The sequence below is a fragment of the Mesoplodon mirus genome, assembly GCF_964341445.2.
Source record: "Mesoplodon mirus genome assembly, chromosome: 3".
Classification (NCBI taxonomy): Eukaryota; Metazoa; Chordata; class Mammalia; order Artiodactyla; family Ziphiidae; genus Mesoplodon; species Mesoplodon mirus.
Genome location: NC_138978.1, coordinates 115,670,818 through 115,686,887, shown reverse-complemented (window position 1 = coordinate 115,686,887; position 16,070 = coordinate 115,670,818). Strand labels below are relative to the sequence as shown.

At 43.8% G+C, this 16,070-nt stretch overlaps 1 protein-coding gene across 5 annotated transcripts in view; it reads right to left on the bottom strand.

Moving 5' to 3' along the window:
- SETDB1 (SET domain bifurcated histone lysine methyltransferase 1) overlaps positions 1-16,070 on the bottom strand; it is a 29,817-nt gene that overhangs the window by 996 nt on the left and 12,751 nt on the right. For 3 of the 5 annotated variants that reach the window (XM_082614640.1, XM_082614641.1, XM_082614642.1), the window contains 17 exons: positions 15,465-15,564; positions 14,584-14,709; positions 14,215-14,416; positions 13,460-13,533; positions 12,330-12,520; positions 11,409-11,538; positions 10,567-10,732; positions 10,325-10,483; positions 9,066-9,689; positions 8,496-8,612; positions 3,770-3,939; positions 2,419-3,047; positions 1,583-1,611; positions 1,337-1,469; positions 896-1,061; positions 343-554; positions 7-95 (listed from right to left, as the gene is read on the bottom strand). In XM_082614640.1, the coding sequence (XP_082470766.1) occupies positions 7-95; positions 343-554; positions 896-1,061; positions 1,337-1,469; positions 1,583-1,611; positions 2,419-3,047; positions 3,770-3,939; positions 8,496-8,612; positions 9,066-9,689; positions 10,325-10,483; positions 10,567-10,732; positions 11,409-11,538; positions 12,330-12,520; positions 13,460-13,533; positions 14,215-14,416; positions 14,584-14,709; positions 15,465-15,564 (3,317 nt within the window). The remainder of the gene's footprint in view (positions 1-6; positions 96-342; positions 555-895; positions 1,062-1,336; positions 1,470-1,582; positions 1,612-2,418; positions 3,048-3,769; positions 3,940-8,495; positions 8,613-9,065; positions 9,690-10,324; positions 10,484-10,566; positions 10,733-11,408; positions 11,539-12,329; positions 12,521-13,459; positions 13,534-14,214; positions 14,417-14,583; positions 14,710-15,464; positions 15,565-16,070) is intronic. The other 2 variants (XM_082614643.1, XM_082614644.1) reach the window with 2 other exon arrangements.

Sequence of the window (16,070 nt, the reverse complement as noted above, 5' to 3'; positions counted from 1 at the left end):
TCTTACTTGCTGGCAAAGAAGGCCACCCACGGGAAGCGAAGATCATGAGTGTCCACGAAGACGTTCTGGACAAACAGGTTGGGGGTGCAGCTGTGCTACAGGGTTAAGGACAGATTCAAGTAAGAACTAAGGAAACAGACTCTGGCTTTGTGGGGTGAGTGAGAGTTGGATGAAAACAATGCCATTTGATCCTCCCCATCACAACAGAGAAGTTTTGAAAGATCCTTTGAGATCAAGAATTTATAACAAGAAAAGGTGGGTTTATATAGTTGTGTTAAAAGAACTAGAAATGTGAGGACCATGGGATAATCAGCACATACAGGTGAGGGAAAGGGGTCTCACATTGAGGTAGCGGCCCAGGTTGCCTTCAAGCTTGGCATCGATGATGTAGCAAGACTCCTCCCCATCGAAGAATTGGCGTGTGTTCTTACGAACAGGTGCACTCTCCCCCTTTTCCACGGATGCCATGTTGGTTGATTTAATGGCAATCCCATGGGTTGATTTAAGAGCAAAACCCCGGGTTGATTTTACTGCCACTTGGCGCTTCGTTGGACCTGGACAGGAAGAATGGGGTTAGGCCTATCCTACCTCATGACTGGACGTTCTACTTCCATTTTTATCCCACCCAGGGCAGCTCAGGAATACCAATAAGCTGGGACTCTGAGGCAAAGAGCCTAGGTGACATTTTTTTCAAGCAGGATTAGATCTGCTGGATAAAGGGGCCAAGGGAAAAGAGTAGGGAACTGGAAAGAAGACAGGGAAGGGATGTGTCAAACATTGATATTAACAGTTTAGCTGGGAGTCAGGGAGCCCTCCCAGAGATGCTTCAACTCAGGATCTGAATTTTCCCTCCAACTGGTTCTTTCCTACTACCCCCCAAATTCTTCCAGACTACCAGACATGTTCTTCTTGTCCTCAAAGTCATCCCCTTCAGAGCCAGAGGAGATGGTCTGGATATCATCACTGTCAACGGCTGTGGCTGAAGTCTGACCAGCAGTGGGCTTTCGGCTGGTCCCACTTTCCCCCTCACTTTCTGTGCTGCTGGACAGTGTCAGGATGTCCTGGGGAAGTGGAAGGGTGAAAAGAAGGAATAAGGGTAAATGGAGAGGGCCCTTTTGAATCCCTGCGTTTACCTATGGTTACGCAGGAAGGGGCTCAGACTATAGCAAGATTAGATGCTGGGTGAAGGAAAATGAGGCAGGAAGTCAAGGCCAGAGAAATAAGATATGTAACAGTAATTATGGTGACAGACTTGATGAGGCGAGCATGTTCCTTTACTCAGACTCTGAATAAAACAGAAAGCTGGGTAAGGTACAGCTTGAGAAAGGTCACTTACGTCAGGGTTTGACTGAGCAGAGGCCATGAGTCGTCGGCTCTGATGCATGCTAGTCTTACTTGGTGGGCGGCGAAGTCCTTCAGTCTTCACGGGAGAAGGATTGTAACCATAATTTCGAGAGCTTTCAGTAACTCTGATGGGAGAGGAAGACATGAGAGGGGTCAGGTTACTGGCTGTTTCTTAGGCTACTTCTGTAGGCTTTAGAGAAGGTAAACTTGGAAAAAGGTCAAAGAGAGAGGCACTTACAGTGACATCTTGTTTCGGTCATCAGGGTCCTGGAAAAGAGAGCAAGTGAAGTGTTCAATGTTTTCATGGTCCTGGATAACAAATCCAACGATTACAGACTTCACCTCAAATGACCTCCAAAGACATTAGCCAGTAACAGGTACACTATCTAAAGTGGAGTGTGTGTCAAGAAATTACTCTGCAAGTTAAGAGTAACAATCATTCTCAGCAGGAAGCCCCCCCCCCGGGAGGGGTCTTTAACCCTTCCCAACAATAGGGCATTAAAAAATGTACATGGAAAACACCATGGGCAGAATCTTACGAGGACAAGGGACAGTTCACCACCTGTAATGTGCTAAGTTTCAACATCATTAAAAATACATGTAAGACCAATTCTTGTAAGATCATTCTACTATAATAAAAGAAAGCAATGATGTAGATAACTTGAAATAGCAATTTAAAAAATTACTTATAAACCCTTCACTTTGGAATAAATCAGATACCTTCCCCCCAGCAGGCTGATTTTAAAATAATTTGGTTCTTTGAACCAACACTAGGAATGTATTAGGGGTAGGTTAATCAGATTTGCCACAGAAATATCCATCAAGTAAATAATCTGCATGTGAAGGCTCATGAGGGAATTCCCTGGCAGTCCAGTGGTTAGAACTCCACGCTTCCACTGCAGGGGGCACAGGTTTTATATCTGGTCAGGGAACTAAGATCCCGCAAGCCACGTGGCACGGCCAAAAAAAAAAAAAAAAGAAAAAAAAAAGACTCATGGTGAGACCACATTGTTTGTTACCACAAAAAAGTTATACAAAAGCCACAATTCTCAAGAGTTTCCTGCCACTGCTTACCTCTTTCTTGGGCTGCTTGATGTCTCCCTCATCCTTGAAGCCCAGCCCTGAGGTGGAAGCCTTCTCAGCCTCCCCTCTGCCTCCCCCAGGGTGACCTTCCCCACCTTCACTAGTTTTTAAGGATGAACGGCTGTCAGAGTCAGCAAAGCCACTTTCACTGACACTATTGCAGCTCAACCACGAGGCCACTTTGTTCTTGGGTGTCTCTTCAGAGGAAGGTGGATTGCAGCCACCTACAGGGATCGATGGAGGGACAGGAACACGTGGGGGCCCAAGGTCTGGGGGGCGAGAGTCCTTGGAAGGCATCTCAGACAATCCATTCTCCTTCTGGCCCCGGGTCTGCCGCCGGGTAGCATAGCTGCGCCACACTGAGCTGGTGCTGAAGTCCTCGTCCTTACAGAAGTTATCATCTGAGCTATCGTCATTGGACTCCTCGGGGTCCTCTGTACCGCTGTTGCCATCCTCCTGGTCCTTCAAGTCTACACCACTGCTGTCAGAGGAACAGGGGACATCACTCTCATATCCTTCCTTGAAGTTCTCCACGCTCTCGATATGGTCCAGATTGGCAAAATACTCATCACCCATTTCCAGGCCCTCCTTGTCGGCAAAGTCATCTGTCAGGATTTTGCCTGGGAATGAAGAGAAAGGCCTTCCAGGGTTATGAGGTGCTTTTAGAAAGAATAAAGTTCATTCCATCAATATCCAGCCCACCAGCAAAGAGAGTCAAATCGCCTCCATTTATGGTGTCTCATTTCTCTTTGATGATACCTCCTTCTTAGCGTCTTAACTATGAGAGTAAGGGGAACTTACTATAGTTTTAAATCTTGCCCTTTCTGCCATCCCATTCTTCCTCTTTGTTTACCAAAAGAGAGTTCTTCAGTTATGCTAAATCTCTGGGTGGAGTGATGTGCGAAAAAATGACACACTGGACTCTACTATCATGTCTCTCTGCTGAACCATCATGTCCACAATTTCATCCCCCCCCCCTTTTTTTTAATATCTTTATTGGAGTATAATTGCTTTACAATGGTGTGTTAGTTTCTGCTTTATAACAGTGAATCAGTTATACATATACATATGTTCCCATATCTCTTCCCTCTTGTGTCTCCCTCCCTCCTGCTCTCCCTATCCCACCCCTTCATCCCTTTTTGTTCTCGTCCTCCTGAAGCACTTTTGTCCCTTCTTGATCCACCCAGACAGGCACATCACTCATGTTCTTTATAGAAGAAAATCCTGGCTTCCCCTTTCCCCCAGTTCACATGTTAAGCATTCTTAAGTTCAACTTGTCTATGATTCAATGTCCCACCATGTCCTAAACCCCAGAAAGCAACCCTTTCATTTCATCACCAACCTGCATAAATACAGACAAAGGAGCCTTTGGCAATGTCATCCAAGCAGCGGATACCCCAGCCCTTGTTCTGGGTCTTGAAGAGCTGCAGTCGAACCTGCAGTCCATGCTGCACCAACCGGTTTGTGCACATGTTTGGGTCACATTTGCAGCCTTTGTTACACTCATAAACTCTGGGAGGAGGTCACAATAAAATCAATCATAACACGATCACTAGAGCATCCATTACATCCACAGAACTTGTATAATTTTTAAGGTGTCATCATTTATCAGGTAATGATCTAAATGAGCAAACTTACTGAACTGTCTATGCTCTTTGATTCATTTAGGAATATAGCCCAAAGAAATAACTCAGAAGGGGGAGAAGCACTACAGATAGTAACAGTGAGTAACAGAATGCCTGACAACTGGAGAAAAGCTAAGCAAACTGTGAGCCATTAAAGTAAGTCAATTTGTAGAAACAGATACATAAAGATATTTAAGGGACTTCCCTGGTGGTCCAGTGGTTAAGAATCCACCTTACAATGCAGGGGACGCAGGTTCGATCCCTGGTTAGGGAACTAAGATCTCACATGCTGCGGGGCAACTAAGCCTGCACGCCACAGCTACTGAGCTCGTGCACCTCAACTAGAGCTCGTGTGCCACCAACTACAGAGCCCACGCGCCCTGGAGCCTGTGTGCCACAACTAGAGAAAGAAAAAAACCCTGCATGCCACAACTAGAGAGAAGTCCATGTGCTGCTACAAAGAGCCCATGTGCTGCTACAAAGAGCCCATGCGCTGCAACTAAGACCCGACGCAGCCAAAAATAAATGAAAATAAATAAATCTTAAAAAGAAAAAAAGAAACGAAACATCTTTGTTAGGTCCCTTAAAACCCCACCGGGGTTGGGAAGTAATTTAGCGCTCATATCCCCTGTTTACAGCTGATAAAATAGGATCAGCTTGGAAGCAACAAGGCCAGAATTTGAACTCAGGTCTAATCACCAACACATGAGATTTTCAGAGTAGCTATACTGGGTATCATTCATTCATTCATTCAACAAAATTTTAATGGTTACTACGTGCCATGCACTGGGTAAATTAGCTGCTGGTGATACAATAGGGAGCAAGAGATACAAGGTTTCTGCCCTCATGGAGATTACCTTCTAACGGAAAAGAGAACAAAAACAAGTCAACAAATAAAATAAAGTTGTCACAGATACTAAAGGACACACTCTCAATGAGAGAATTAAGGGAGTGAAAATGACCTAGTTTTAGAGTGACCAGGAAAGGTCTCTCTGAGGAGATGAGATTAAAGCTGAGAGTTCAAGGTTAAAGAAGATAATCATGCAAACAACAGTGGAAGGATGCCAAGAAGAGGGCACAGTACGTACAAAGCCTCTTGAGGTAGGCTGGCAAACACTGGGTGAACTGGATCCAGGCACTGAAGAATATCAGTGTGGTTGGAACAGTTTTGGAAGTAGAGAGATAGGAAGGGGCCAGATAGTACATTGTCTTGTGATCCAAGATTTAGAGTTAGAATAATATCCAAAGTGCAGTGGAAAGCTTTTAAAGAGTTTTAAGCAGGGGAGTGACATATCTGTGGTTATTTGAAAATATTCTTATGAAACATTTCAAACATGTAAAAAAGACATAATGAACAGGCACCTACTACTCAGCATTATCAAATCTAAATGTTGTTACAAGATTCAATTTTTTTTTGTTTATAATTAAAACATAAATGATACAATGCAGCTAAAGCTAACAGGTGTCTTTTCCTTTGCTTAGTTTTCAATATGCACTCAGCTCAAATTTATGTCCTGATTTCCCCAGTAGTCTCAATCTCCTCTGAAGATACTCAAAGCCATCAGGTTTTCTATCAAACCCCCTTTCCCAAAAGTCTCTCCTGCAGCCAAATCTGACCTGCTAGGACACTGGCTGTTTTCTACATCTGGTGCACAGCTGTCAGCCTGGAAGCCCCCTTGACTTCACTATCATGTGGGATTCCCCTCACTCCTCTTTTAAGCTGGAGCCTGTTTCCTGGATCAGTATATGCCTTCTTCTCTCTTGTCTTTCCCCCCCATTTTAGTAAACATTTCCAGTAATTTTCTGAGAGGGAAAATAATGGAAAATTTTGAGGTATTTCATGTCTAAAAAATGTCTTTAGGGACTCCCCTGGTGGCGCAGTGGTTAACAATCTGCCTGCCAATGCAGGAGACAAGGGTTTGATCCCCGGTCCGGGAAGATCCCACATGCCACGGAGCAACTAAGCCCGTGTGCCACAACTACTGAGCCTGCACTCTAGAGCCCACAAGCCACAATTATTGAGCCTGTGTGCCACAACTACTGAAGCCCACGAGCCCTAGAGCCCGCGCACCCCCAACTACCGAAGCCTACGCGCTCTAGGGCCCACGTGCCACAACTACTGAGCCTGCATGCTGCAACTATTGAAGCCCGCATGTGTAGAGCCCGCGCTCTGCAACAAGAGAAGCCTGCGCAACACAATGAAGAGTAGCCCCCGCTCGCCACACTAGAGAAAGCCTGTGTGCAGCAACGAAGACCCGACGCAGCCAAAACCAAATAAAAAAAAAAAAAAAAAAAAAAAAAGGCTTTAGCCTACTTTAACCAACAACTGATAGTTTTCCTGGGTTTAGAACTCCAGGTTAGAAATAATTTTCCTTAGAATTCTGAACAGATTCCTTAATTGCCATCTAGCTTCCAATGTTATTTTGAGAAGGCCGAAGTCACTATGAATTCTTTTCTTTTTTCTTTTTTTTTTTTTGTGGTACGCAGGCCTCTCACTGTTGTGGCCTCTCCCGTTGCGGAGCACAGGCTCCAGATGCGCAGGCTCAGCAGCCATGGCTCACGGGCCCAGCCGCTCCGCGGCATGTGGGATCTTCCCAGACCGGGGCACAAACCCGTGTCCCCTGCATCGGCAGGTGGACTCTCAACCACTGCACCACCAGGGAAGCCCTCTTTTCTTTTTTTTGAATTCTTGTTTCTTTTGTGGTCTCTTTCTTTTCTCTAGGAGGTTTTAGTATTTTCTTTTTGTCCTCAGTGTTCTGTGGACACAATGATCACATTTTATCATCATGTGTTTTAGTGCGGATCTATTTTCATCCGTTATGCTAGGACCTGATTGGCCTTTTCACTTTGGAAACACAGTCCCTTCCATTATGGGAAAACATCTGCATTATTTCACTGATGATTCTTTCCTTTTTCGTCCTCTCTGTTAATTATGTATCTTGAGTGCTAGGCTAATTAGTTCACATATTCATATACACCCAGCTTACCACATTACATCCCACTTTTTTCACTGTCCTCCTCTTTCCCTGACCTGCCCTTCTCAATCTCACATGCTGGCTCCACCTCCTCTGCTCAGTTTCTAGTTGGAGAGCCCAGGGCTTACTCTGGGCCCCTTCTCTTTTCTATTATCAATATTCTCTCTAGATGAACTCGTCCAGGCTTTAACTATCACTCCTGAGCTGATGACTCCCAATTCTTTATGCCCAATCCTTACACTTCTCTTCAGAAGTCTCAATGCCTTTTTCTCTTAAAAAAAAAAAAAAAAAAATTAAATAAATAAGTTTATTTTTTGGCTGCGTTGGGTCTTCATTGTTGCATGCAGGCTTTCTCTAGTTGCAGCAAGTGGGGGCTACTCTTTGTTGTGGTGCGTGGGCTTCTCATTGTGGTGGCTTCTCTTGTTGCTGAGCACAGGCTCTAGGCTCGTGGGTTTCAGTAGGTGTGGCACATGGGCTCAGTAGTTGTGGCTCGCGGGCTCTAGAGCGCTGGCTCAGTAGTTGTGGCGCATGGGCTTGGTTGCTCTGCGGCATGTGGGATCTTCCTGGAGCAGGGCTCGAACCTGTGTCCCCTGCACTGGCAGCCGGATTCTTAACCACTGCGCCACCAGGGAAGTCCTCAATGCCTTCTTGACATTTCCACTTGGGTTGCCTAACAGGCATCTCAGACTTAACATGGCCAGAACAGAAGCTGAATTTTACTCAGACCTGCAACTCTAGCTCTAGTCTTCCATCTCAGTAAAAAGCACCAGCATCCACTTAGTTGCTCAAGTATAAAATTTAGGACTTGTCCTTGATCTGTTCTTTCCCTCCCATTCCGCAATCTATGAAGTTCTGCAGCTCTACCTCCAAGTGCATCCCCAAGTGTACCCGCTTTCATCTCTACTGCCACCTTCATTCTAGTACAAGCCCCAGCAACCACCACTTCTTACCTATGTTCCTGAAAGTATCTAATTGGTCTACCAAATTCTACTTTTGCTGCCCTAAAGACTTATTTTTCATAGAGAAGTCAGAGTAATCTTTAAAAGGCAGATCACATCATTTGCCTGCTTAAAATTCCCTAACAGCTTCCCATCATATCATGAATTTGACTCTAATTTTTATTCTGATTTACAAAGTCCTATATAATCAGGTCTCCTCTCTGAACACATCTCGCTTACCAGAGTAAACCACAATCTGTTAGAATAATCGTACAGCTCTGAAATCAAGGCTATCTTTTACTGCATCAGAAAATTGCTAGATACTATTCAATCATTATATGTATTCATTTCGAGGAAAGCTCAAGGAAGAAACATGTGCTGGGAATTCAGTAACTAAGGCTTAATTGATAAAATGTCTGTTTCAGTTATCCTATTTTTGGCTCCAATTTTTAGAATTCTGATGGTTGTTACAAGCACAGAAAAATAAGAATTCAGTCTCTGAGGTGCTTCACTTTCCCCTGACTACTTACCCTGTGGGCAGACACTCTTCTAGTCTCTTGTACTGGTAGCCAGCATTAGGGTTGATTTGGCCGCCTGGGGTGCAGGCTGTAGCCTGGATAGTTAGCTGATGGCAGGCACACTTGGACCTGTATAAAATAGAAGGGTACAACAGCTACAGCTGTGAGACTTTCTTTAGAAGCAAGAAGTTACTACTGATAAAAGGATGGTGATAAAAGTAGTGAAATTTTTCTTCTTGCATACATATAAGTGAGAAAGTTAGAGACAGAATATGACAGAGTGAGAATAAGATAAAGAGATAGAGAACAAAACAAGTGGCAACCGAAAGCATAATGGAGGGAAGCAAAGGAAAAGGAGCATCAGAGAACCGAACGTAAGACACATGCATCCAGGGTTAAGCTGTGGGGCCCCAGCCTCTCAGTCTCATAGTTTTCATGGAGGCCTTACGGCAGGAGCTCCAGCTAAGGAGGTAAAGGGAGGTGAGGAAAGGAGGAGTGCAGTATAAGGCAAAGAAGTGGAAAGAAAGACAAACAATCACAACAAAGTTGGAGGCAGGGCCAGCAAGTCCCTAACCAACTCACTTGTCCCGGCACCCATCTTTGCAGTCACAGCGAACCAGAAATTCAGGGTCTGTGTTAATGAAAACACCCTTGCCCGGGATTCGTTCCTTGCTGTAGGCCACCTGAGGTGGGGGAGTTGTGTCAATCTCATTGACACAGGACAGAGGAACATCTTCCTTCCCATAGGTGATGTCCAAAATATAGTAAAAAGGCTTATAGGGCTGAAACTTTCGGTCCACAAGAACATATGGATCCAAACAGAACATCTCCAGGAAAAGGAAGTCACAGCCTGTCTCAAAAAGGTAGCGCTCAATCTCTTGCATTGTCCGAAGGCAGAGGCCACAGGGTGTCTTATAGATAACATGAAAGCCCATCTTGCGGTTAACTCGGCGCCGGGCTGTCATCCGCCGGAAGTCATACAGTAGTGGGACTAGGAGAGGGTTCTTGCCCCGATACTGCTCATTTCTCATAGGTCTGACTCGAGACAGACAAGTATAGCTGCAGACATGAGGTAAGTAGAAAAGCTTCTCCATGGGGGCGCGGTAGGAGGGCTCTGCCGGGGCCCGCTCCAGCATGCCATGGAAGGCTGGGGGTGCTGGGGGAGCTGGGGGTGCTGGGGCAGAGGTTGTGGATCCTAAAGGTGATCTGCAAATGAGATGCAAGAATTCAGATAAGAAAGCAATAGCACCTCTCTGGTGTACACTTAGTCCATCAGCTGGCTCAACCACTTTTCTAACCTTTCAAATAGCTGTCCTCTTAAAGCTAAAGATGATACAAGAAAGTCAAATTTCCCCTTGCCTTACTAAACCTGGACAATGACATGCTCTGGTTACTCTTCAGTGACTGATAATATCTCTATTTCAACAGCATATATTTTCCTAAGATTTTTTTTGCCTGTGACTTATGGAAGTAGAGTCCAGTCTTCTACCAATGCTAGTTTTTCCTGCTATGTGTCCTATAAATGCCCTTACTGACTCCCACGATTCAAGGAAAGAGGCTACAGAGTTCCCTTTCTATTGTACCAATGATGACACCATATTCAATAAGCAATCTTAACAAATTACTTTCTGGTGATTTTATTTTTAGGCGCCTAGTTTCTAATTCAATTATTTTTACATTCTGCTTCCTGGAAACGTCCAAGGTTAAAGCTTCCTTTTCAAGTTCAAACTTCTCACCATCATAATCTTAACTAGACCCCTATGGCCAAGGAACCTCCCTATACAGTGACCACTCAGTCCACACCGCCAACACCCCCAACAGAGAGCCTGAGATTTTCTCACCTATGTGTCTGACTGATCCCAGGTTTCCCACCAGGGGCATTTTCACTGAGTGCAGGGGATGTAGGGGAGGAATGACCAGAGCCCACAGATCCTGGCCGGAAGGATGTGCTTTTTTTGGCTACCTGCTTCCGAGATTGGGCAAGCTGGCTTTCCAAGCTTCTAGGAGATTAGAGATCATATAGTAAGGGATACAGAAAATACAATATGAAAGAAACCGGCGAAAAAGAAGGAATAGCACTCACTCACTGTCACCTGCCTGGGGGGACAGAGGTGGACCAGGTGGGGCAGGTGGGGCAGGTGGGGCAGGTGGAGCTGTAGGCTGAGGGGGCTCCACTGGCTTGAACTGGGTTCCAGTACTGGTCAGATCCTGAGTGTACTGGACCACGGGACCTTTGCTCCTCACAGCACCTATAGGAAAAAGGAAATTGACCATTGAGAAGATGAGAACTGTGTCATTTATATTCATGCACACATCTAATCCTCAATTTATATAATCTAAAAAAGCAACAGTGGAAACATTTTGACTAAGTGCTAAGACCGTCAGATCTCACTATTTACACCAATGAGTGGGAATATTGGCACAGGCTGACTTTTACTTAAATAACAGGATTTTATCTTCCTGCCTCAGACGATTTACATTAGTAATTATCTTATACTGTGGTAAAATTTTTCAAAAACGCATTCTTCGATCAACTAATGTTGTCCGGAAAAATTAACCAGAAAGTATGCCAGGAATATATAAAAACAAAAACAAAACCGGTTTGGGCTTTAAAAAAATTGACCACAGATAACACACAAAGCATATAATCTTCACGTGGATAACAGAGGTAATTACTAGCGACAATACCCCTAACCTAAGCCAGTTGTGTCAGATTTTTATGTGCTTTTTAGAACAAATCAGAGCCATAGCATGTGGAGGAAGCATCACACACCCATCACCACGCCTGGAAACAATTCAGGGCACACGTCCTGCTTTCAATGCGTCAGTAGTGTAATCCTGGCAAACAAAGGATATAGCTGTACATAAACCCCTTTGCTGGTCTGTCCATTTCTTCCTTCTCCCAAGGTATCTTTCAGGACATACCCATATTTGGACGTGTCCTGAGCTGTCCGCCTTGCTTCTTCTCTAGTGCAGAGGCCGAGGATGTCTTCATGCTGAACATGGGCTCCAGCCGTGTAGAGCCTCGATAGATCCATTCACATCTTTTGTCATCCTGGGGGATTGGGAGGAAGGAAAGGTGGCGGGGGGAATGGGTTAAAGGCTAGAATCTACACCGCCGCTTGTGAAGAATATATACTATGTGCCTCCCTTGGGCGAAATCTCCCTGATGAGCCCTGAATTCCCTATCTATTCAATAAACTTATGTGCCAGGCTCCATGACAGGCATCAGGAATTCAACAACAACAAAAACAAACAAACAAAAAACCCCCAAACAAAAACACATATATTCCTTGTGTGAAAAATTATAAGAGAGATGATGTTTATACTGAGTATAAGAAGTGTAACAAGGATCATAAGGCCTTAGGATCAAAGGGCTGAAATAGTTCAGAGAAGAAATATAATTCTAAGAAAGGCATGAGACAGAAGAAAAGGATAGGTATAGAAGATCTAAGAGTTAAACTGGGCCTTGAAAGATCATCGAGACCTCAAATTCACTGATCCTTCTTTTTTGTCCCACTATGCTATCAAAGCCCTAACCCTGGCAAACAGAACTAGCCGCCTTCTCTGTACCTACATGCATTGTGGATACTCCTGGAGAAAAACAAAAACACTGTCATGCAGATTAGTGTCATAATTAAATACAGGGAATTTATTTTTAATAACCACTCATATAGGAACCAAAAAAGAGATAAAGTAAAATTTGACCCAAAACAGCAAGAACAGGTAAGAGGGTAAGAAAGAGGAAAACCATGGCATTTCTACAAAATCATCATCATTATTGCCTCTTATGCTCCCCCATCTCACCCAAATCCCTGCCTCTAAAACTCTAGGGAAGAAGAGTACCAGGAAGAGGATCCTGACTAGGCTGCCGTCCACCTCCTCAACTCGGGACTTCCACCACGTGCCTTCCCACTCAGTCTTGATAAGCTGTCCACTCTTGAGCAAAACCATGGGGCGGTTGGGGTAAGCAGTGATATACTCCTCTATGAAGTCTCGGCAGGAGATGTCTTCTATGTCCTCCCAAGTCTTTTTCACTGTCCCAAGGAAGAAGTAGGGCTGAGAGAGGGCAGGTAGGGCATGTCTTGATAGGGGAAAATGGTTGGCAAGGAGACGTTTGGTATTTTTCAGGTTGGGAGGGAGAGAAAAAATAAACGAAGAAATCATAACCTCAAGGGAAGCAAAACCAAGATCACCTAAAAGTATTGAACCTAATGTGTAAATGTACACTCAAATAAAGTAAATACTAAATAAGCAATATGAAAACATAGGTGAGGCACTAATTTCATAAAAATGTTTGTTTCTTCTTAGGAAAAGTCAAGTGGAAATTCTTGCTAACTTGGTAAGTCTAAAGGTAAATCAAAAACAATCAGGTGGCACCATGAAATTGATTTTAAAAAACCTGTCCTTCCTTCTCATGCTCTATCAGGCTTTTAAGGGACCCTGGATGTATTTACTGCCATGTTATGGGGAAACACAGCCATGTTAGTTGACTATTCTGCAATTAAAAACAGTTGCTTCTGTTAAGAGTCTCTCCCAAGCCAGAGTCACAAGTATAGAGGACACTACGAAGCCCCCATCTAATACAGCTTCTGTAGAAAGCACCATGAGAAAGTGCTATGAAAGCACTATGCAGACTACAGATTTATACAAATGTTAGATTAAGCATGAAACTAGGAAAGAAGTAATATCTTCTCAAACCTAAATCACTCAGAAATGAAATCAAAAGACATCTACAATATGAGCATCCACTCAAGGTCAGTCATCATCTTCTAGTGTCTGACTCCTTGGCTGCAAAGACCCAGCACTAGAGATGAGCAAATAAAACTGTAACTCTCAAAGGACATTAATCAAACTTATCCTCTTTGAGACTAAAGCACCAAAAACATTAGGGCCTTTTAATTGGTTGTCTTAAGAAGAAATACAAGGTAGAGGAGGAAATGGATAGAACTAAGGAAGAAAGGAGGGACACTCACGTGGCCGGCAAATGGGATACAGTTCAGACTGTGTAACATAGGAAGCGTAGCCATCATCAAAGAAAATGAGAAACCTGTAAGGAAAGAGTGATGGTAGAAAGATTGGGGGTTATGATATTTAACATGACCGACAGAAATTATCCTATCATAACTTCCACGCCTCTGGATCACAAACAGGACACACTCCAGGGGAAGATGTTTGGTGCACTACTTTCTTCCTACTATTCTCTCTTCCCACCCCAAGAGTTAAGAATTCTCCCTTAGGTTAGCAGATGCAAACTATTACATATAGAATGGATAAACAATAAGGTCCTACTGTATGGCACAAGGAACTATATTTAATATCTTGTGATAAACCATAATGGAAAAGAATATTAGAATTCTCCCTTAATCTAACCAACATATCCCCACTTTGCCAAAAGCTATTTATTCTCATTACACTGTCAGATTCCTACACTGCTGAAAAACATTTAGTCTCCATTTCTTCTTTCTATATGAATTCTCTATTCCACCTAACCATTAATCAATCTGAATTATTCTCCCCTACCTAGTTTTCTCCTTGAGAAAAGGAGAAAAAAGGGTGGGTTGGGGGGAGCGAGAAAGAATCATCCACATGACTCCATGGAAAAGAAAGAGTTTCTGGCCACTGGAGACTAAGAACACAAAAGCTAATTGTGAGATCTGGACTGTGGCTTGAACAGGGCAGGTGCTGTGCTCCCGGCTCCCACTCTCTTTACAATCCTCTGTCCAGGTACCTGAGCTTGTTTTTGACGTTTGGTGTCTCAGCTACAATGCCAGCGTAGAGCCAGACCTGATTCCCATCTTTGTATTTGGCCACTACTCGACTGCCCACATACAGCTTGTCAGCAGGAGGGTGGTAATCATAGGCAATATGGTTCCCTGACAGAAGACTCTTTCCTTTGTTGTCAAATTTCACCTTGTACTTCTTTCCTGGCCCTGAGTAAAAGGGAAAGATAAACAAAAAATTTAAAAAACCATCAGTTTCTGTGTGAATCCTGGTTGCTACGTGAGAGACAAAAGGCAAGGCTATGGGGAAAAGAAGCAATCAGCATTGGAGACCTGCAGGTTGTCTTTCATTAGTTCTTCCTCTAGCTTGAACATACCAACCGTCTGGATGGCAATAAGGGTGCCTTTGTGCCACGTCTTAGTTCTCTTCTTGCCCAGAATGCGCATGCTAACTACCAGGTCACCATCTTTACTTAATTCTCCAGACATTTGACTCAAGGTTCCTAGGAAGAAAGCATAAAGAAGATATGGCATAGACTGGAGAAAGAATGGAAAAATAAAGAGAGTACTGGGTTATTGGGGCAAGTGGGGTAATCTTTTGATCCTTAGCCACTTTTACTGCTCTGTTGGCCAAGGGCAGAAATATGACACAGCCGAATCAACTGTTTATGCTAACAGGAAAAACTTGAATTGAAATTCACATGTAACTCAAGACCATCTCACTTTAACCAAATATTTCCAACTCCTTACTAATAATATTAATTACCACTCATTAAATGACATGTAGCATTTTATAAAACATTTTCCTGGGAGGGATCTCTTAACAGCCACACTCTACAAAGCTTCCCTCAGACCTCTTTTTAAGGGTTTGAGTTACTCTCTTCTCTTTAACCTTCATCTGGAAGAAGAAATCATGAGCATGGAGCTAAAAAGGTATTTGGACAAAGCCATCACACAGTAGAAAACCAGCAGACAAAAGACTTAAGCCAAGGGACTTCCCCGGTGGTCCAGTGGTTAGGACTCTGCACTTTCACTGCCGTGGGCCTAGGTTCAATAACTGGTTGGGGAACTAAGATCCCGTAAGCTGTTCAGCAGGGGGTGAAAAGACAAGCAGACAGCAAGGAAAATCTGTGGTGTTAAAAGAACCAAACAGAGGTGGAGAAGGATTCTGAAATGCTAAAACAAAGCCAGTTATCCATGAAATCTCTTTGTAGGATTTCACGCCTGCACCTATACCGAGGTGCCTCCTGACTCTAACCTTTGTGTAGATCCTGGGAACTGCTCTTCTTGTTGACAGCATCCATGAACTTCTGGACATCTTGAGCTGACTTTCTTAAGGCAGCCATAGCTTCACGGAGCTGTAAGGAAGGGGATGAGGGACACAAGTTTTAAAATAGTAGCACCGGTTCTTTTTTAACATCTTTATTGGAATATAATTGCTTTACAATGTTGTGCTAGTTTCTGCTGTACAACGAAGTGAATCAGCTATAGGTATACATATATCGCCATATCCTCTCCCTCTTGCATCTCCCTCCCACCCTCCCTATCCCCCACCACCAGGTGGTCACAAAGCACCAAGCTGATCTCCCTGTGCGATGCAGCTGCTTCCCGCTAGCTATCTATTTTACATTTGGTAGTGTATATATGTCAATGCTACTCTCTCACTTCATCCCAGTTTACCCTTCCCCCTCCGTGTCCTCACGTCCATTCTCTACATCTGCGTCTTTATTCCTGTCCTGCCCCTAGGTTCATCAGAACCATTTTTTTTTTTTAGATTCCATATATATGTGTTGGCATGCAGTATTTGTTTTTCTCTTTCTGACTTACTTCACTCTGTATGACAGACTCTAGGTCCACCCACCTC